Source organism: Penicillium malachiteum (genome assembly GCF_028827825.1).
Source record: "Penicillium malachiteum strain IBT 17515 chromosome Unknown utg000004l:1.0-4883003.0:1.0-4884900.0, whole genome shotgun sequence".
NCBI lineage: Eukaryota > Fungi > Ascomycota > Eurotiomycetes > Eurotiales > Aspergillaceae > Penicillium > Penicillium malachiteum.
Window position 1 is genome coordinate 3,957,138 of NW_026643097.1, and position 20,893 is coordinate 3,978,030.

The window sequence follows — 20,893 nt, forward strand, 5'->3', positions numbered from 1 at the left end:
GTGACTAATTTGAATATATTTTTTTTTCTAAATTCATAATTCCATGTAGTGTATAAAATTATTATCATATAAATTCTTCGTATACATATATGTGACAATACTGGGTGGTCCTCATTACCCCAAAAATGATGCTATACATTGTAGATGTTACCCTGGCCCGGAGCAACCTCCGAGTGATGATGCGCACTAGCAATTGGGACAAGTCCGACTCCATCCTCTTCATCAATAGAGAGAGAATCTCCTTTTAGTGACTGAAAACGTCCACCATGTTTGCGCTCATTTGGTGTCCGTTGGAATCGTGATTCAGAGGACTTTGTATCGTTAACCGAATCACCTCGGCTATCTCCCCGTGAGGTCAAGTTCATTTTACGTCCAATCAACCTGACCAGCGGGCGATATAATGGGAAACAAGCAGCGACTTGATAGGTACCAGACTCAATCACGCACCACAAAACAAACTGGGCTCCATTCCAGGTTCCATCGACCTCAGCGTTGGTCACATAGAACTCGTAAAATCGGAGAATGGAAGAGATCAATCCGATACTCCCCAGGAAGAAAGTGAACGCGATACCCAGCTTCAAGCGTATAGAGGCATGAAGATTCCATACCATAGGGATTGGAAGTACAAGCATGATGGTATCTGTGAGGATATTTCCCAGTCCACTCCAGCGGAAGAAAGCGTTGATGTTGAAGCATTTTCCCTTCTGTGTCCAGAAATAACTCAGTGGGTGACAGGCAAGGAACCCGGCAATGGTTGTTCCAAACCAGTTACCCATGATGATTGCTGCAACAACCCAACATGTTATGCGAAGCTTTTTGTCTGTGAAGATGTGGAGGTAGAGGTGGATGATCGCGAGTTTGGCTGGAACTACTGCCGAAAAGTAGATGAGGGGGATGATGATAATCCAGTGGCCCCAAACAACCAGCATTCCAGGGTCAATCTGCTCCACTCGAACCTCATGAAGACCAACACCGCCTTTGTATACATCATCTATCATTCTCCTGAGTCAGTCTGACACCCATAGTCGATTGAGGAGAACGAGAGGACCAACATACCTAAAGAGCAAGCAGCCACTGTAACGCAGAGAACAAATCCCAAAGCAATCAAAAAGTCATCCCATCCTAGGCGAAGTCCTCCAACGTATTTGGAAAGTTGTCGCAAGGCGAGAGTGATAGTCTGGATGACGATGTAGAAAATCGCTACACCAGCCACGATTGACTGGCGGCTCTCGTGTAGGTACGCCTGTGAATACTCCTCGCTTGCCACCATGATGAATGCTTGAAAGTAAAAAAGACAAAGGAAAGAAATCACAACACGACAGCAACAAGGAGGAGATTTGAAATGGGAAGAGACATAACCAACGATGCTATAGTTAGTATCTCGCTTGGGGCCATGTCGACTACCATGTAGTGTAACACATGCAACGGGAAGTGTCCGTGAGGAATTAGGAATGGGGGCCAAAATCAGTGGGCAAAAAGCAAATCAATGATATTCTGCAGGTGAATCCTGCGCTATAATGGGGGCCAAAGAATGGGGAGTACTAGGGAAATAAAGTAACATTGGTGATATGCATCTTAATAAGGGATTGGGGAAATGATAAACGATTGCACCAATAGGCCTCCATAGTTGCCCCATAAAAGCATGCTCCTTTTTCTTCATTAGTTCTTGCAGGCTTGGAACTTGTTAAGTTTGTACTCGGCACTCCGTACTCGGTACTTCGCATCTCTTTTTTATGCATCCCTGATCGCCATGCGGTTCCTCTGTTTCCATGGCCGTGGGACCAACAACCAAATCTTGGAGACCCAGCTGGCCGCTCTCCGACATGAATTAGGAGATAGTCATACCTATGATTTTGTTGAAGGAATCCTTCCTGCTTCCCTCGCCCCCGGTAGGTTATTTACTTAAACCCCCAAACCCCCGCTTTAGTGGAAATTAGATTAATCAATATGATTCCCTTAGAACTAGTGGGCATCTTCCCTCTTGAGGGCGCATACTATGATTACTTTTCCCATGAGTCTGCAGAGAGTGTGAATAAAGCCCTTGATGACTTAAGTCAATTTATCGCACTTGAAGGTCCCTATGATGGAATCATTGCCTTCTCCATTGGGGCTGCACTTTCAGCCACGTATCTCATTCGGGAACGGATAACAAATCCTGACAAACCCCTCTCATTCAAATGCGCAATCTTTCTATGTGGCGGGGCACCTTTAGACCCAAATGCTTTGGCGCGGGGTGAAGTTTCTCTTCTCGATCCAGTGCCCGGTAGACCCTTCCTTTCGGGATTGCCGACGGCTCATATTTGGGGGCGAAATGATACATTATGGGGATATCGGAGTGAGAGGCTATCTTCAGTCTGTGACCCGGAAGAGCAAACTATCTTTCTGCACGACGAGGGGCATGCGGTCCCAGGAGCACGGGCAAAGGACGCCTTATTGAACAGTGTTCGGGCGATCCGCAGAACAGTGGGAAGAGCGGTACTGGTGGGGTAAAATTAGGTTACGCACCGTGCCGTGTCATTCAAGTTGTGATTTCTGTGTAAAATTTGAATAGAAATGAATCAGTTAATGGATCTGCAGACTCGGAATTCCCAGCTGGAAGTGTGGGTTGGTTAAGGTCCACAGTAGAAATTGCAAGGTTGTGTTATTGGGTATAGGGCACATGCATACATACGACTATTATTAGTCTTACGTTCAGTTTTAATTCGGTTTCGAATGGGCAGATATGTATTGAACATGAGACTATGGGATGATCTTTTGTTCGTGAAGAGTAATGGGTCTTGTAAGCACTAGACTCAGCGCTAACCAAGAGGCCCCAATTTTTTGAGACATCTCCAACTCCCAGGTGGATCTTACATAAAGTATGCACTCCAACGTGCGATGTCGATCCCGAGGTAAATATGCCCAGGTGATGATCGGTGCAAGACTTTATGTGGATGTTCAATAAGCACTCAATCTGTTTGTTTTTCTTCTTTCACCTGGGCATTATGGTCTTTTCTTTTTTTCAAAAGACAAGTTCAAGGCAACTATGATTTTAATTTCATGGAAATGGTCCTCTACCCCTTTAATTTCATGGCGCCAAGCTCGGAAGCAGATACTTGGTCTTGTGAGTACGTACTACTAGTAAATAGGAATAGTAGTGAACATTTTAGTCCAGTATTCAGAAACAACTAACGTGGACATGGTTGCGCTATCATCCCAGGTACCGATTTTCAGCGATAACTACATAATTAATGTAAATGCGAACTCGTAATGCGTACTCGCTACATGCCAGTGGCCAATTTGACCTTCCAAGGTTGAGAGTCAATGCATGTCAGAAATTCAGAATAATAAAACGGGGGCCGCTAGGTTAAATTCCATCCTACTGGTACTATTAGCGCCATAGTAACCTTGGAACAGTCTTGGAACTTGAATGCTTGGATGATGATTCCGGAGCCAGACAAATCATGCATAATTCAAGCCATTTGGGCACTTTGTAATATTGTTTTGATCGGTTGAGGGGCGGGTTTTATATCAATTTGACATTCAATGTTTCAAGTCACTCTAGGGCACAAAAAAACCAGTTAACGGATGGGAAAGTCATATATACATCAATGAATGACTTACAACTTGAATAATCAAGTGCTTGATTCGATCCACGAATTCTGGAGAACTTACCAATGCATAAGCGTAGAATTAAACCCTCGCTTCGTGGTTAACAGTGGATTTCAAGGTTCAAATATTCTATCAGCGCGGGACAAAGCGGCGCGGGCCTAAGAAACTTCAACTTATGAATTCATCGTGTCCACGGGTGCGTTGTTCATGTACTAGTCAGTCATTACCAATGTCAGCTTAACCCATAATCATAGAATAAGTTCTTTAAATTCTGTCGATTATAATGTTCATCAGCTAGATGGATTGCACATCTTTCCCCTCACGTTCTCGGCCGCAAAACTGCGGGTCAAATAGGTATCAACGTTCTTGCAGTAGGCCCACTAGGGGTATGTACGGAGTACAGTAGTAAGTGGAGATTTCTTAGTATGAGTATCAATTCAAGTTCTCCCGCTATTATAGACTAAATATCGGTCAGACAAAAAGCCACCTATTCAAAATACATTGTTAAGAGCACAGACGGCAAGATGCCACCCAAGTCGGGACAGTTACCTTGTCTGGTCAAAAAAGACCTTCTAGCCGCTTGGCTTGACTCCACTATGATGCAGATGTCAATCTAGCGCTCATCTGACACGGGAAAATATAAGCAAATCCTGTGCCTTCCAAGGTTCTGTATGGACTAGTACAAAGCCCTTCGGAATAACTGGTATTAATTAAGTTAGTTGAATATTGATATGAAGCCGCGTAACGGGTATCATGATCTCTTCATAATGCACATCTTTTGGCATCGGAGCCATACTTTCGGGTTTCCTGATGAAGTGTCAATTCTTCACCGGTCTTATGGGTCTTTCAACTTCCAATACAGTGGATTCGATTAAACGGGAAAGACTTCATAGTGGACCTTGTGGCGCCGGTATCCAGATAACTGGCAAAGGGCTTGAGGGTTTGGAAGCCAAGGAGCCGGATAGGTTGGTTTCCACGTTATTATGGGGGCGAGTCTTTCCACCTGGCATGAGCGACTTTCGAATCCAATTCCTGAGATTGGTATTCCGCGTAGACAGCGATCAGACGGCTTTTCATAGGTAGTATATACATAGCCCACATAGCTACCTGGCACTTGGGTGGCTTGAATCTCAAAATAATGTGATTTTGTTTCATCTCCGGCTTTTCTTATTTCTTATTTCATATATCCCACAATGGCTCCACTTATGTACGAAGACCCTGATGTACTTGCAGAACAAGCCAGCGGTCCTGCATGTACGTTTAGTTCATGCAAGCTGGAGCCTATTGCTGTAGTGGGTTATTCATACCGATTCCCTGGAGAAGCTGTCAACGATGGCGACTTCTGGCAGATGCTCATAGACAAACGATGTGCCATGACAGAGTTTCCTTCTAATCGGATCAATGTATCTGGATGGTGTCATCCAGACAAGAGGAGGCGAGGTCAATTTACAGCACGAGGTGGCTGTTTTTTAAAAGAAGATGTTTCATTATTCGATGCGGCTTTCTTTTCCCTTTCCAGTGATGAGGCCGCGGCTCTGGACCCGCAACAACGCCATTTACTTGAAGTCACATATGCAGCATTGGAAAACGGTACGTGACTAGTCATCCTCAGATATAATAGAGTCGAAGCTGATGAAATGACCGTCAGCGGGAATACCAATGGAAAAAATGGCCGGTTCCCAGACCTCAGTCCATGTGGGCTGTTTTGGGAGTGATTACCGACTTATGTGCCTGAAGGATATCGAGATGACTGCCGATTATGACACCGTTGGTGTGAATATGTGTATGAATGCCAACCGTCTGAGCTGGTTCTTTGACTGGCGAGGGACAAGTATGAATATCGACACAGCTTGTTCAAGCAGTCTAGTAGCCATGGATCTGGCTTGTCAAGGTCTGTTAAATGGTGAAGCTGAGATGGGTATTGTTTCCGGAACCAACCTCATCCTATCTCCCGATATTATGCAAATCGAGTCAAACGTGAATATGTTATCGCCGGACTCTCGAAGCTACAGTTTTGATCATCGTGCCAATGGCTTTTGTCGGGGTGAAGGAACTGGTACCCTGGTGCTCAAACGTCTTAATGATGCTCTCCGTGATGGCGATACTATCCGTGCCGTGGTGAGATCAACGGGATCTAATCAAGATGGGTTGACAGTATCAGGTATCATGCAGCCTAGTCCTGCTGCTCAGACCCAACTCATCCGCCATACATACGAAAAGGCAGGATTAAGCCTCGAGCCCACTCGCTTCTTTGAGGCGCATGGAACAGGAACTCCAGTGGGTGACCCTATTGAATGTGATGCCATTGGAGAAGCCTTTCGAGGCGTTCGAAGCACCGCCGATCCACTCATTGTCGGTGCTCTTAAATCAAATATTGGGCATCTCGAAGGTGCAAGTGGTATAGCTGCGGTTATTAAGACTATAATGGTACTGGAGAAGGGAATTATCCCACCAAATACAAACTTTGAGAAGCCGAATCCTCGCATTGATTTGGAGTTACTCAATCTCCGACTCCCGCTTGAAGCTATGCCATGGCCATCGCCCGGTCTCCGAAGAGCCTCCGTTAATTCCTTCGGCCTGGGAGGTTCCAATGCTCATGTGGTTTTGGATGATGCTTTTAATTTTCTCCTTGATCATGGACTAGACGGCAATCATTGCACAGTCCAAACACCATCTCTGGATTCCTCACCAAGCCCTTCATTGTCTATGGACTGTCTTCCTGTATCTGTTCCAAAACTCCTCACAATCTCTGCATCGAGCAAGGCAGGTATGAAGGATTTAGTCAAAGGTTACAGATCGTATTTCAAAGGCCTCCCCATTTCAGACGGAGATTTGCCAAATTTCATGGATAGCCTGGCTCACACATTGAATGCACGCCGGAGCGAAATGACACATAAGAGTTTCTGGGTTGCTTCAAGTCTCGAAGATCTATGCAATGTGGAACAAAAAATATATCCAGCCCAAACCACGCAAGATTCTCCTGTTCTAGGGTTTGTATTCACAGGTCAAGGCGCTCAATGGGCTGAAATGGGTCGAGAGCTGTTGCAATATCGAGGTTACCGTAACAGCATTGAAAGATGCCAGCAAGCATTAGATTCATTCGGCTGTTCGTGGTCCTTGGTAACCGAGCTTCTTCGTCCTAGGACCAGCAGTCGAATTAATGACCCAGAGCTAGCGCAGCCAGCAAATACTGCTATGCAAATTGCTTTGGTGGACCTACTCCACGAAATTGGCGTTCGACCTGCAGCTGTAATTGGACATTCATCAGGCGAGATTGCGGCTGCATACGCAACTCAGGCTATTTCCTTGTCGGAGTCGATGCGAATTGCATATTTCCGTGGGGTATGTGCGGGAGAGCTAGCACAAATCAGCCAAGTTTCCGGTGCAATGCTTGCGATAGGACTTTCCGCAGAGCAGGCACAAGCATATATTGACCGTATCTTGATCAGCAACATGAAGGATGACGGTAGAACATGTATACTTGGCATCGCATGTGTCAATAGTCCAAAGAGTGTCACAGTCTCGGGAGAGTCAGATCAGGTAGATCAGCTGCAGAGTATTATTGAGGCAGATAAGGTCTTTGCACGCAAACTGCGAGTCCCAGTGGCATATCACTCGGCTCAGATGAACCAAATTGCAGACTCATATCGGGCGAATTTGACAGGTCTCAAACAACAAACCCCGGTCAAGTCATCCAAAGGCATTATGATGGTCTCCTCGGTAACAGGCCACGCAGTCCAAGCATCACAGTTAGCCAGCCCTGACTACTGGGTTGCCAACCTTGTATCCCCGGTCCAGTTCACCAAGGCGATTCTGGGAGTATGTACCGAGCCCGGGAGGAGGATCCGCAAGAAGCTGGACTGCAGTCACCGAGGTCAACCAGGAATTAACACTTTGGTTGAAATTGGGCCTCACTCGGCGCTCCAAGGACCCATCCGTGACACCCTGGACACTCTGACTTGGGGCCAAGATATCAAGTACTGCACAGTTCTTCGTCGAGAAGAGCATGCACAGCATACATTCCTGGATACCATCGGGCGTCTCTATTGTTTGGGCGTTTCGGTCAATATGAAAAATTTGAACCGACTCAGCGACCCAGTTCAAAAACATCAACGACTCCTTGTTAACCTTCCATCATATCCCTTCAACCACTCGACTCCGTACTGGCGAGAGGGACGAGTGAGCAAGCGAATCCGCCTCGGAAACGGTCGTCTTGATCTTCTTGGTAAGCAAACTGCAGACTGGAATCCCCTGGAAGCTAGATGGAGACACCATATTCGATTGACAGAGATGCCCTGGGTGGACGACCATGTGGTCAAAGGGAGACTCATATATCCCGCTGCTGGCATGATTGTCATGGCTATTGAAGCTGCTCACGAAGTGGCTGTTGATCGTACTCGTCGTATCTCGGGCTTTGAGATTCAAGACGTGGCGTTCCAACGTGCTCTCACCATTCCCCGAGATAGCGAAGGAGTTGAAACCAATTTCCTTTTACGCACACTGACTGAGAACGGCCGCCCACAGCCATGGATGGAATTTCGACTTTGCTCATATGAGAACGATGAATGGCATGAGAATTGTCACGGTCGCATCAAGGTGGACTATGATGAACCTGTCGATTCGATCCTCGAGGATTGGTTAGAGGCAAAGAATCAGATCGCCAGTGCATGCACCACTGATCTGGTCCCTGAGACTCTATACTCGACTCTCCATCGCAATGGATACGAATTCGGTCCAGCTTTTCAGACAGTATTGAAAGGGAGGTGCAACGGACAGCAGGCGACAGCGGGCATCAAGGTGTTTCAGTGGCCTGCTAGTCAATACCCGCAACCTCACATCATCCACCCGACGACCCTTGATGGAATCCTGCATTTTAGTGCCGCTGCTTTGACTGGAGGAAACGATTCGAAGATGACGACTGCGGTACCAACTGGAATTCGACGTCTGTGGATTGCACGGGAGGGTCTAAGTGGTCCTTCAGCATTGAAAATTCGGGCTTCAGCAAGCATGAAGACGATGCACTCTCGCGGCCATGAGTTTGACATCGGTGCCACTGATGAGCAAGAAGAGCGTGTTTTGGTCCAATTAAATGGTCTTCAATCCACCAATGTGGCAGATCAAAGCGATTCAGCAACACAAGAGAGCAATTTTATTCTTCCCACTTACCATATCCAGCATGTTCCTGACGTTGAGTCAATGAATGCGACACAGGTAGCCCTTTATTGCGCACCAGCACTACCTCAAGAGGCTGAACCCCTCGAATTCTTCCGTGAACTGAACTTTGTCGCCTATAAATTTTTAGATGATGCTCTTAAATCACTCTCTGCTGATCCGGCAACTTCCAGTTCAATCTTTCCCCATATCCATCGATACACAGAGTGGGCTCAACTGCAGCAAAACCTGTTTCGTTCTGGGTCTTTGCCACTCAGCCGACCAGAATGGAACGATTTGTTAAATGACGAGACATACTTCGAGACTGCCTGTAACCGACTTGCTCAAACCAATGACCTGGGATCGATCTATGTTCACACCGGTCGCAACCTCCTGAGTATCCTTCGAGGCGAGCAGAACCCGCTGCAGTTCCTCTTCACTGGAGATCAGATGGTGAAATGGTACACCGAGCTCAATAACCGACCCGGCTCATTTCGTCCATGGGGACGGTATCTTCAAGCGCTCGGTCGGAAGAACCCAACGATGCGAATCCTTGAAATTGGTGCTGGTACAGGAGGCACAACTACTCAGATGCTGCACATTTTGTCAACAGATATAGGTCTTGCTGAGAAGGATGCTTTGTATGGCAGCTATGATTACACAGATATCTCGTCTGCGTTTTTTGAGAAAGCCGCAAAGCGCTTCGGTCAATTCCCTCGCATGGGATTCCAAATGTTGGATATTACCCAAGATCCCGCCAGTCAGGGATTCGAACTTGCATCGTATGATTTGATCGTCGCGGCCAACGCTCTCCATGCGACTCCCGAACTACGGAAAACAATGCAAAATGTTTGTCAACTCCTGAAACCACAGGGCAAACTCATGTTGTATGAGATCACGCGGCCTGAAATCATTCGATCGGGCTTCATCGCCGGTTTGATGGAAGGGTGGTGGAGCGGAGTGGACGAAGGGCGGTTGTGGAGTCCAGCTCTTGCAGTTTCTGAATGGGATACCGTGCTCCAACAGTCTGGTTTCCGTGGGGTTGACGTTACTTTTCCTGAGTACCAGGAAGATGAATGCCAGGAAGCCAACATCATGGTAGCTACCGCAGGCAGTGCCGTGCCTCCAGCTCAATCATTCCCAGTGTGCCTCGTTGTCGATGAAACCTCGCCTGTGCAGCAAAGTGCCATAGCGCAGGTGAGCTTGGGTCTTCAATTGCGATACCCAGGGTCAACACTGTCCGTCAAGAGCTTGCAGGATCTGAGTTTGCTTCCAAGCATCGCAGAAGAGACTCTGATCTTCCTGGTGGAAACTGAGAAACCACTCCTGAGTGATATGAGCCGTGAAACTTTCTGTCAGATTCAGCAAGTTACCAATGAGTCCAAATCCATTCTCTGGGTTACAACCGGTGGTGGTGAGAGCTCGAAGCGTCCCGAATATGGTCTTGTTGATGGTTGGGCACGAAGTCTACGAAATGAAAAGGCCAGTCGACGGATCTGTACATTGGCTCTGGATCTTGCAGATGGATTCCAGAGTCACCATGCCCAACACATCATTTCCATCATCGATCGCTCCCTTCTTGACATACTCCAAACGACCTATGAGCCTGAGTTCGTTGAAATTCAGGGTCAACTTCATGTGCCGCGACTCGAGCATGCATCTGCATTGACAGAAGAGCTCCACCACGCATCCCAACCTTATGAATCATGTATAAAGCCATTAGACGAACTTCCTTCAGTTCAGCTTGCAGTTCGCTCCCCGGGATTGCTTACAGCTCTGCACTGGACTGATAATGACGACAATAAAGCTCTTCCGCTTCTGTCAGATGAGGTTTTGATAGACAACAAGGCCGCTGCGATTAGCTGGGCTGATGTATTGATCGCTTTGGGCAAAACTCCTCGCACTACACTTGGGCTTGCGTCTGCAGGATATGTTATTCATGCGGGTCAAGATTCAGGCTTCTCTCCAGGTGATCGAGTTCTCACGTTTGGTGCCGGAAAGTTCAAAACTCGAGTCCGAACCAAAGCAGCCACTCTCTATCCTCTCCCAGATGATCTTCCTTTCCCTCAAGCAGCAGGTATTCCCGTGACATTTGGTTTCATGTGGCATGCTTTGATTGAAATCGGTCGCATGCGTCGAGGACAGAGTATACTCATTCATGATGGTGCTGGTGCAGCCGGTCAAGCGGCTATTCAATTAGCTCAGTATTTCGGTGTTGAAATTTACTCCACTGCAAACAGTGATGAGAGCAGACAACTGTTGATTGAGCGATATGGAATCACCACAGATCGAATCTTTGACGGTCGGGGCACTCATTTCGCACGCGGCATCCTCAAGATGACGAAAGGTCGCGGAGTAGACCTGGTTATTAACTTCATCGAGGGAGAATTCCAACAAGCATCTTGGACCTGTGTTGCATCCTATGGTCAAATGATTCATCTTGCTTTTTCACCCCCCAGCTGCACGAACAATCCTCTCTGATTTGGCCTGCCAAGCATCGTTCACTCAACTTGAGATTGTGAGCTGGATGAATGAGCGACCTGATATGGTTCAATACGCATTGCAGAACATCTTTCCACTTGTTCAGTCAGGAAACCTTTCTCCCGGTAAAATTTCCCAGGTGAAGGATGCAGCCAGTATCGAAGAGACATTCCGAGCAATGCAGGATGGTGACATGATTGGACAGCCTGTAATTGATCTTACACTGAAGAGCAGTGTTCCAACTGAGCTGGCCGTTCAAGTTCCCTTTACTTTGAGCTCAGATGCGACATATGTTTTAGCTGGTGGTCTTGGTGGACTTGGTCGAGTCACGGCCCAATGGTTAGCTGCACAGGGAGCTCGAAACCTCGTTCTACTGGGACGGTCGGGCCCTAAAACTCAAGAAGCCCTGGATCTTATTCAACAGCTAGAGGCAATAGGCGTGCGTGTCTATGCACCTCCCTGCGACGTTATGGATGCAGTTGCTGTTCAAATTGTGATGAACGAAGTATCCAAGACCATGCCACCAATTCGTGGTTGTGTCCAAGGTTCAATGGTCCTTCGCGATCAGCTGTTTGGCGAAATGAGTTACGAAAATTGGCGCGTCGCGGTGGAATGCAAGGCGCTTGGGTCAAAGCACCTTGCGGAAAACCTTCCCGCAGATCTGGATTTCTTCGTTCTTCTCTCCTCGCTGAGTGGAGTTCATGGACTACAAGGTCAAGCAAATTACGCCGCGGGAAATTCCTTCTTGGATTGCTTTGCTCGAAATCATGTTGCGCACGGTCGCAAGGCGGTTTCCATTGATCTTGGTGCGATGGTTGATGACGGACTTTTGTCTGAGACAGATGGCTTTCTCGATCAAGTTATTAAATACGGTTCTTTAGCACCAGTGACTCGGGCACAATTCCTGGCTTTATTGTCACTCTACTGCAATCCTGCTCGGGCGCTGCCTACCCCAGATTGCGCCCAGGTAGTCGTCGGACTCTCGAGTGGCTCTGACGGATCCCATGGAGACAACACTATCATCGAACAGCCCTTTTTCAGTCGACTCAGGCTCGAACGTGCAGGTCTCGAAACTGTCAGTCAAGATACAGGCAAGATCAATCCAAGAGGCCTGTTCTTGAAGACCACAACCTTACAAGAGGGACGGGAGATTGTTAATCAGGCACTTATGGACAAACTAGTCCATTCGTATCGCTTAATCTCGGAGGACACAATAATTGACGAGCATGCTCCATTGCACACTTACCGAGTCGACTCAATGTTGGCTGTTGAGCTATGTAACTGGACTTCAAAGGAGTTTTTGGCTGATCTTGCGGTTTTAGAAATTATGGGAGGTGCAACTTTTGCCATGATCAGCACGATGGTAGCTACTCGGAGCCAGCTGCCTCATCCTCAGTGGGCGTGATCCTGATTCTTGTCCATTTTAATTTTGATTTGTTTTTTTTTTTGTTTTTTGCTGTGTCTTGTCTAACGATTTTTGATGAGTTACTACGAAGCACGCTTCCAACGTTTGCATATTTGTATATAGTAACGAGCCATGCTCAATTTTATGAATGATGACGAGCATCTGAGTATGCACTTGGAAGTCTTCATAAACCTAAAGGATACAGAAAGCCCCCATGAACTTGAAAAGGCGTAGAGAGATCATGAGAGCAGAATACCTCCAAGATCATTCCGAGTTGGTTCCAAGGTTGATCTTGAGATAATCTTGACGTATCCCATGACAATTTACATGGGATCTGTCAAACATTTGAAGGCTCAGCGCTACCTATTAAACAGCATCCTCCCTGTGTAAGTTCAATGTTCTACTGAAATCGTCATTAGTTGGATAAGGTATATCCATCACTCACAAGGTATTTTTCAAATTTGCCAATAAGTTGTTAACACGCCCTTTTCCTGATCTATCGCCGGATTTTGGGTTCCGAAATAACCGTTTCGATAATGCGTTCTCCCTACTATGTATTATTCGCTATTAGTCCTGTTGAACTAGTCATCAGCTAAGTGGGGTAGATCCATGACTTACACGCCCGACGCTATCTCGTTACCGACGTTGGCTACAGCCTGAAGACCACTTGCGACTCCATCTCCAGCAGCACCGGCTGCAGCGCCCGCGTCTTGTCTCGCCGGCAATTCCTTCAAGCTGTTCCTATTTATTATGCTTTATTAGTTCTGTGGGACTATTCATTAGTTAGCAAGATAGATTCATAACTCACGGGATATGTGCTACATCTCCAAGTATTCCTTCATCATTTGCTACCAATTGGTACCGGATTGGTAATTCTCATTTTGTCGTTCCGATAACGCCTGAGCTCCTTGGCTTTGGACTGGCATCGCCAGCGTAGTGCCAAAAAGGCAAATCAAAGTATAAGAAAGAAGCCGCATGTTGAAAGTACTGAAATACTTAAACTGATTTCGAATGTAATTAGAATCTTGTTTCGAATGCTGAGAAGACCAGGCGAATCTAAATATTTATAACCTTCCAAGTTCTCGCCATCCAGGGCTCTCAAGCCCTGGAGTGCTACTAGTATGTGGTACACCGCAACTTGAAGTTGCCAGTGCTTGATTATCGCGCTATTAAGCTACTGGTAGTACTCCAAGGTTAAGCTATTGAGTTATTAACGACCCCGTTCTCCATATAAAGTCCAATTTTTGGTGGATCCACTCGTGATGTCCACCATAATTGGCTATTGAGGTGGCAGGTGGAACCAAGAATCTTTTATTCTACCTGTTATGGAGTACTCCGTACTGACTCTACTGATCTACTGACCACGCAAACTCAAGGACGAGATGAATTTTCAGCGTGATGATATCCAGCTACGCCTTTCAGCTACTATCAGCTGCAACAATGCTGCGACCTAAATATTCATTTGGCCCCGTGAATTTCGCGTTAACCTGAATTTGGCCCCCAACTTCAAATAAGCAGCCCTGGAGGTGGATTGAGGCTGACCAAAAAATGCCACAATGCTACCTGCCCCTCAATCTCACCTGATTATCCTGCACTGAAATCTCACAGTGCTCTGAAAATTGCCAAGGTTGCCATGACATCTGTCTCTTCCTGAAGTCCCTGGCAGCACAGCAATCATCATGGCCGACTTAAAGTTCATCTCGCTTGACACAAAGCCCACCGCTCAGATCAGCTACAGCTTTCATGAAGCCGCACAAGGAGCGCGGCCATTGCTCCTTGTTTGTCTCAATGGACTGGGACTCCCACAAGAGGCCTGGAGCCCTGCAATTGCCAAGTTCAAGGAGCTTCAGGGAGCTAGCTTCCCCGCCATCTTGACTTACGATCGTTATGGTCAAGGACAAACCGTGGACCGAGATCCCAATGATGCGAACGCTGCTGATCCCTCTCACGGACACGATGCCGTCGCTGTTATCCAAGATCTACGCCAACTCATCAGTCAGATCGCCAAGGACAAGCTAAACATCCCCGACATAAACAGTTTGCCTCTTGTCTTCATGGCAAACTCCATTGGGTGTGCGATTTCTCGTCTTTACGCACAAGAGTACCCTGGAACAGTGGCTGGACTCCTGTTACTTGACAGCTATATCGCCAACACAGACTTCGTCTCCGCTTTTCCAGACCCCGATGCCGAGGGCTTTGATCTCAGTACTCTCCCCACTGGTATTCCCTTACAGGCTCTGCGTGGTACTCGAATGGGTATGAAGAAGATCTTCCACCCCGATGTTGGTAATAAGGAGGGTTTTAGCCGCAAGAACTTCCGATCTCTACTATCTGAGAGTGATGGTCCTGCTTTGAAGGGACCAGGTGGTCATGGTCCTTTCCTCACTGTTGTCGGTCATGACTTTGATACATTTGCGGCAGAGTCAGTTAAGATGGGTAACTCGGAGGCTATCATTCAAACGTATTTCAATCCTTACTGGCACAAGTACAATGAAGGCTTGGCCAAAATCACAGACGCGGAACGGAGTAAAGGCCCCTTGCAGGCGCCAAACACGGGTCATTTTATTCAGCGTGATAACCCGGACTTTGTGGCACAGGAATTACATGAGTTGGTTTCGAAAGTCGCTTCAAGTGCGGTACAATCCTGACTCCTGAGGGTACATTTAAGGTGCATATCGGCCTGCCGGGAATGGTATTCTTACAGTGACTTCGATACTGAGGGCTGATTTCCTTGCGTGAGCGTGGAAAAAAGGATTTGGCGAGTCTTCAAATGACATATGATGATTGCCAGCAGGTGTATCTTTGAGTTCCGCAGAGTCAGAGGTGATTGTGTTGACGGCTGCCGTGAATTTAGCCAGAAGGATGAGGAAAGGCAAAAGAGAGAACTTGAAATAGCAATTTTGGTCGTTCATTTTATGACTGTTGCCAGCAATAATCAATGCCTACTACAAGGATGAATTACGAATGTATTCTTCCGTGGAACTGCAGTGCTACTATTTCATTTGGAGCTCTCTATCCCTGGAAGGTCTCAGACTAGTTTGAATGATAAATATTTATTGGGAATAGGCGATATCCGATCAGAGTGCCAAAAGCCAGATCGTGATGTGAGCACCTAAATAAAACCAAATCACCCTGATCGAGGAGGTCCACCACGAGCGGAAATCATTCGCCGACCAGAAAATGATTGTCGCATCTTATTGTATGGAATACGCGTCGAGGGAAAGATGATCGTTACATTCTGTAATGGCAACGACTCATAGGGAGTCTACCGTATGGCTAATACATAAACTAGAGCTATCCCCAATCAGAGAGTGGTGTGCAAATACCTGGAAGGGCTACAGATGGTAATGAACTAGAACTGTGGCAAGGACTAAGCCCGCAACACATCCATCTGATGAACCACAGTAAGCCAAAGTCCTGTGAACCCCTTGATCACAAGCCCAACTTTCCGTGCTAGTGTCTCATTCCCATCAAACCCCATCTTCTGCACGACGGCCCATCATCAGAACATTTTGAGAGTGCTCAATGTCTGTTTTCTTTCACACACAGGTTTCTCAGCAAGGCAACATTCACCCACTGTGTAACAGGTTTTCTTTCCCAGTCAAACCCTTTTGACCAATAGTATTGTCCTTGATCCAATAAAAATTGACATTATAGTTGATTGATTTTCTCGGTAAATATTGATCGATCCTCGGAGTATGTATCAAGGCCACAAATTTGAGCCTTGATTGTTATTTTGGTAGGCTTCAGTGGAAAGGAAGGCGGTACTCTGGCGTTACATCACGCTTGGCTTTTGGACCTATGTACAAACTGCTCTTTGTTTGAGATCAAATTGGGCTTTTCGATGAATTCCAAATTTTTTTGCCTTCTCCTGCCAGTTTGCTGATCTGATTCAATCATGCCAACCTCCTCTTTGAGTACAAGTATCTGTACCATTAAGCTGATCCCCTTTTTGTTTGCAGCTACCTTGATTCCGATACGCGGACGGCCTTCCTAGGACCTTGTCCTCAGCGTACTCTGTACCCGGTCAAGATAAGGCTGAAGCAGAATAGGTATATTGAGAGAATTGCTTTTTCCCAGAAGAGAAAACCATGGTCATGCTGTGTGCCGAGCATGTTGAATATTCCAGAGTTTTGCTCAGCTTGGCGTCACAATGGCAGCCTCTCTTCAACTGAAGCATGGAGCCTTTCGACCGTGTCTTCGTAGGCAGTGCGACAAACCGAGCACTCGATCTAGATTCGATATCCGTACTTGGTTTCGTTGCACTCCAATTTTCCGAACACTTATTGGTAGTATCCATCAGCGCCCATACTGCAAATACTGCAAACATTAAGGGGGATTGCAATTTGAAAATCCTACCTGCATTGAAGACACCCCACGGCGCCTTGGACACCGTGTTCATCTGCTATCACTTAGAATACCATATTGATCCATAGACAGTGCGAAAAAATCTCTTCCGTAGACTGAAATATTGATGATGGGATAAGGCTTATTATCGTCGGTTGCGCTAGGATAGTCCCAATGCCTGCCACGGTGTACACGCAAGTAAGTCTCCGGTACACACTCTTGTTGAGAATGGCATCTGGCGACCAATTGCAGAGGACAGTCTCAGAAGCCTAGGTTATGGATTTCTGCACTCCTTTCAAGGTCGCTCTGCGTTGATGACCGCAATACGTAATGTGCCACTATGAAGCTTTGGCTGGTAGTTTCAGATTGGGATTTGTGGCCTCGAGCGCTGTCAGCCATTGAGAGAAGATTTGAAGGCTTAGGGCTATCGATAAGCAGCGTTGTAGATTGATCTACTCAATCGTTGCTTAGTCCAGGTATATGCCTCTCTCTCTCAAGTCAGGCATCTCTTCCAAAGCATTGAGAAGCCGATAGGTTCCGTCTTTAGTTCCCGTGACGAATTCTTGCTCGTTCGACAACCAAATTTCACCACCCTTAAGGCGATATCGAAATGTCGTTATGTTGTGCGTTGCTGAGTGGTGCCATTTTCGCAATAAGAGTCTTATCAATCAGGGCACCTCCGTCAATGTTGAACTCTTATTCTAGCATGACCACATGGTGCTGCATCCAGCGCTAAATTCTCATCGATAGTGAGTTTAAGTTGATTAGTGGTCATAAATTCGACTGTGAATCCAGTGATGGACTATGTCGCGCAAGTTTCGTAACTTTTGGCGGGCTCTCCCCTATTGGGCTGACAGAGTCCGTGCGTGTAATGCCAGTATAAGCTCATGTTGCGTAATGGGTCGATGGAGTCGAGCTGGCGAGCCATATCGTGGGTATAAGTTGGAACCACTTTAATCAACCCAGCAGCCCCTCCCACTGAAATCGGCCAGGCAATTGTGTTTTTGTTCAACCACCATCTAGCTGCTTTCAAGAGGCGACAGGACGACTAGCCATTTATTAGCTTCAACTCTCTCTTCCTCCATCGGCCGTCTCTCAACCCCCTTAGTGTTGATCTGAAGTTTGTGGAATTGCAAAAAGAACTGCATGATGTAGTAGGGTAGGAGCCCCTTTAGCAGAGAGACAGACTAGTGCATCGGTGCTGCTAATAGTCAACTATGCATTGGTAGACTGGGTGTTGCGTGGAAGGCTTCTACCAACATGAGGAGATCTCCCTTACCCGCGTCCTCTGGCACTGTCATCCAGCCGTATTTCACGCATGCCCATCCGTAATATACCGTAGATAAACGCTCCGGGCCATCGATTGTGGACTCTTTGTCAGTTGCAAAGGCAATATCAGCACGCTGGAAGAATGAGAGTGCAAAATTGGAGTCAGCTAGGACGGTTGTTTGCATTTTTGTGTCCATGAGATAGGGTTGGTGAAGGCGCTGAAATTGCCAATGAAGCTAAGAACATGACATTGATTTGGTGCTTCCAAATTCCAATCTCTTTTGGTGGATATTGCCCTCAAGGGGCTTGAGCAGGCCTGAAAAGCTGTCCAGATAATGCTGTAGAAAAGGTCATCGTTGTTGTCTGGCCGACAAAACTTTGAAGGTCGCAACTGGGTTTTGATGTCGCCTCCGCCGTTGAAAGTTGTGAACCATCTCTTTTCTCGATCAATCTGCGGAACTGTCTTGAAGAGGAAATACAATTGCTCTTCTGATATTTCGGCTTTGTTAAGGGCTTGTCTCAGCTTCTGACAGTCCGAATGGACAGCCCATTTCAGGATGGCGTCGTTAGGTATGACCATTGACAGCGAACAGTTGTGGCCGGAATGTGAGGGGTTCGCGTATGGCAGAGCTTTTTGGTCACTATCATCATAAAAAGTTGAATTTACCGTGCAAGCCGCCTGGCAACTTGGCCTAGACAGTGTCTTTGACACTCAGGCTTCAGCTTTTCGGTCAATTTACCCAGTCAATCTGAAAACCGCGAGCTATTGCTCTCATTGGCTCTGCAATCTCTACCTGAAATTCGAGCATCCAGTAAAGCCTTAGCTTAATGTGATATCGCCTGCCGAGAGGATGGATCGTGCACAAAGGAGACCATTACTGCTGGCGGGTTTGGAACTCTTCCTTCTGACTAGAAATGTTCGGTGTTGAGACTTCAAGTTCACCTTTGAGTCAGTAGCACGAACTCAGGGCAATCATATACTGGTTCTCAGCTTTCAAGCACTCCTGTCTTACATGCCCAGCAAGTTACTTAGCTCGAGGCTGACTGGGTTTGGGCAAGGAGCCCCACGTTGGACACAAAGAAAATGGCACGGAGCTGCCAACAATGGCGTAGAATTTGGTGATATTGCATAACGAGCAAAATCTCACGATGACCCTGGAAAGTCAGTCAAGGGAGAACTTGGATAGATCGCAGAGTGATCAGATCGCGCATGGCAGCTATTTCTCAGCCCTTTATCAAGTGACAAGTCCCAGATCATCGCCCTCCTCATCGGAGATGGGGTATTGTTCCATAACCCAAATTCTGCAACCTTCTGTTTGGCTTCTTTTGATGAGGATGGCTGGGACCTTTCATAGCCTTTCAGTATTTCTTTGTCTGGTGGAAAGTCATATATCAGCTGCAAATTGATCATTTGGTGTCATTTAGTTTCACACCCGGTCTGTTAGAAAGACTTCTCCAGTGTTTTAGCTGCGGATGGTCAACACCCCAGGAGCTTGGAAATATGAGCTCTTATAAATGGCTCCCTCTGAATGCCTGCTGGTTGTATATTTTGGTATCCAGAGTGTCGATGGCTTGTTAACTGGCTCTTTCACGCCGCCAAACATACCTAGAATGGTATGCCTTCAGGTAGCATACGGAGATCATATTTCCCTTGAACAAACAGGTAGATTTCTGAAAAAGCAAATTATTCGGGTCCGTTTGGCTAAATCACTGGATGGATTCATCAATTTGAAAAGGCTGGAATTCGAGTCTCCCCCTTTGCAACTGTAATTGTACATGACAGCAGTACAATTACTTGAGGAGCTTTCCCTTTAATCCTCTCTGATACCTTTTTCTCAACCTGGCCAGGACAGCTTGTTTCGTCCGTGAGTTCGACACTTTTTCAAATAACTTCGTGCTCCCTCTTTTCGTAGCTATTGAAAGCCGAGATTCAGCGCATATCCGGATCACATGTCTGATGGCAGAATGCGAAGGCTTCATACTGCACTCATAGCTTGACCAGGCCTCTAAGCCAACCAAAATCATAGTTACTGGAAGAGGAACTTTGGCCAGTTAGTAATAGGGTTGACCGGGTAATGGATAGTGTGAGCCTGTCAGCATGTGGTGACGTGTTTGTTGTGCATATGAATCAAAAACAAGCTCAGACAGGGCTCTGAAATGGATTGTGTCATGTTGGATAGAGCATACCAATTTGGAACAGGCAGGATCAAGGAAACGCAGCACGCTGTAATATCTCTCAGCTGGGTGGTTTTGGTACTCAAATTGTACTCCTCCAACGAGAATAAGTGAATCAAGCTAGTAAGTTTTCTCCCTGGAGGTTCAGCCAATCTGTTCAAGGATGGTAGGTTATCGTTTCCAAACATCAATTTGACACACAGGAGGGACCTATGGTCTGTAGCTCGATTCCGGTTCATCCATGAAAGGGATAGGAGAGTTAGATATTCCCTCGGAAAATTTCCCCAACCAGGTTCCAATGGAAGCTTTGAGTGACAAAATTATATCTTCTGTGGAAATTCTCGCATTCTTGAACCGGTGCTAGTTATGGGCCTTGATTGAGACTGCAATAAACAAGGTGGGATTCTTTCTTGAGAATACCTTTCACTCGTTGACAGATTCATGGCGAGCTGAAGTAAGGTCAGCGAAGGGTGC

General features: G+C 46.7%; 6 protein-coding genes across 6 annotated transcripts; 3 read left to right on the plus strand and 3 right to left on the minus strand.

Annotated features, from left to right (window-relative positions):
- Window positions 1-131: 131 nt before the first annotated feature.
- Window positions 132-1,270, minus strand: N7483_009562 (uncharacterized protein; the record flags this gene model as incomplete). The annotated part of the gene is made up of 2 exons (XM_057092989.1): window positions 132-991; window positions 1,057-1,270. 2 exons carry the CDS (start codon window positions 1,268-1,270, stop codon window positions 132-134), a joined length of 1,074 nt encoding a protein of 357 aa, XP_056944163.1.
- A 480-nt stretch (window positions 1,271-1,750) lies between these two features.
- Window positions 1,751-2,490, plus strand: N7483_009563 (uncharacterized protein; the record flags this gene model as incomplete). The annotated part of the gene is made up of 2 exons (XM_057092990.1): window positions 1,751-1,889; window positions 1,961-2,490. 2 exons carry the CDS (start codon window positions 1,751-1,753, stop codon window positions 2,488-2,490), a joined length of 669 nt encoding a protein of 222 aa, XP_056944164.1.
- A 2,294-nt stretch (window positions 2,491-4,784) lies between these two features.
- On the plus strand, window positions 4,785-12,628 carry N7483_009564 (uncharacterized protein; the record flags this gene model as incomplete). Its single annotated transcript, XM_057092991.1, has 3 exons — window positions 4,785-5,181; window positions 5,240-11,167; window positions 11,238-12,628. 3 exons carry the CDS (start codon window positions 4,785-4,787, stop codon window positions 12,626-12,628), a joined length of 7,716 nt encoding a protein of 2,571 aa, XP_056944165.1.
- A 614-nt stretch (window positions 12,629-13,242) lies between these two features.
- Window positions 13,243-13,605, minus strand: N7483_009565 (uncharacterized protein; the record flags this gene model as incomplete). The annotated part of the gene is made up of 2 exons (XM_057092992.1): window positions 13,243-13,369; window positions 13,481-13,605. The coding sequence occupies 2 exons, from the start codon at window positions 13,603-13,605 to the stop codon at window positions 13,243-13,245; spliced, it is 252 nt and encodes an 83-aa protein (XP_056944166.1).
- Window positions 13,606-14,307: 702 nt separating this feature from the next.
- Window positions 14,308-15,276, plus strand: N7483_009566 (alpha/beta fold hydrolase; the record flags this gene model as incomplete). Its single annotated transcript, XM_057092993.1, has 1 exon — window positions 14,308-15,276. The coding sequence occupies one exon, from the start codon at window positions 14,308-14,310 to the stop codon at window positions 15,274-15,276; it is 969 nt and encodes a 322-aa protein (XP_056944167.1).
- Window positions 15,277-18,186: 2,910 nt separating this feature from the next.
- On the minus strand, window positions 18,187-18,429 carry N7483_009567 (uncharacterized protein; the record flags this gene model as incomplete). Its single annotated transcript, XM_057092994.1, has 1 exon — window positions 18,187-18,429. One exon carries the CDS (start codon window positions 18,427-18,429, stop codon window positions 18,187-18,189), a length of 243 nt encoding a protein of 80 aa, XP_056944168.1.
- Window positions 18,430-20,893: the final 2,464 nt, after the last annotated feature.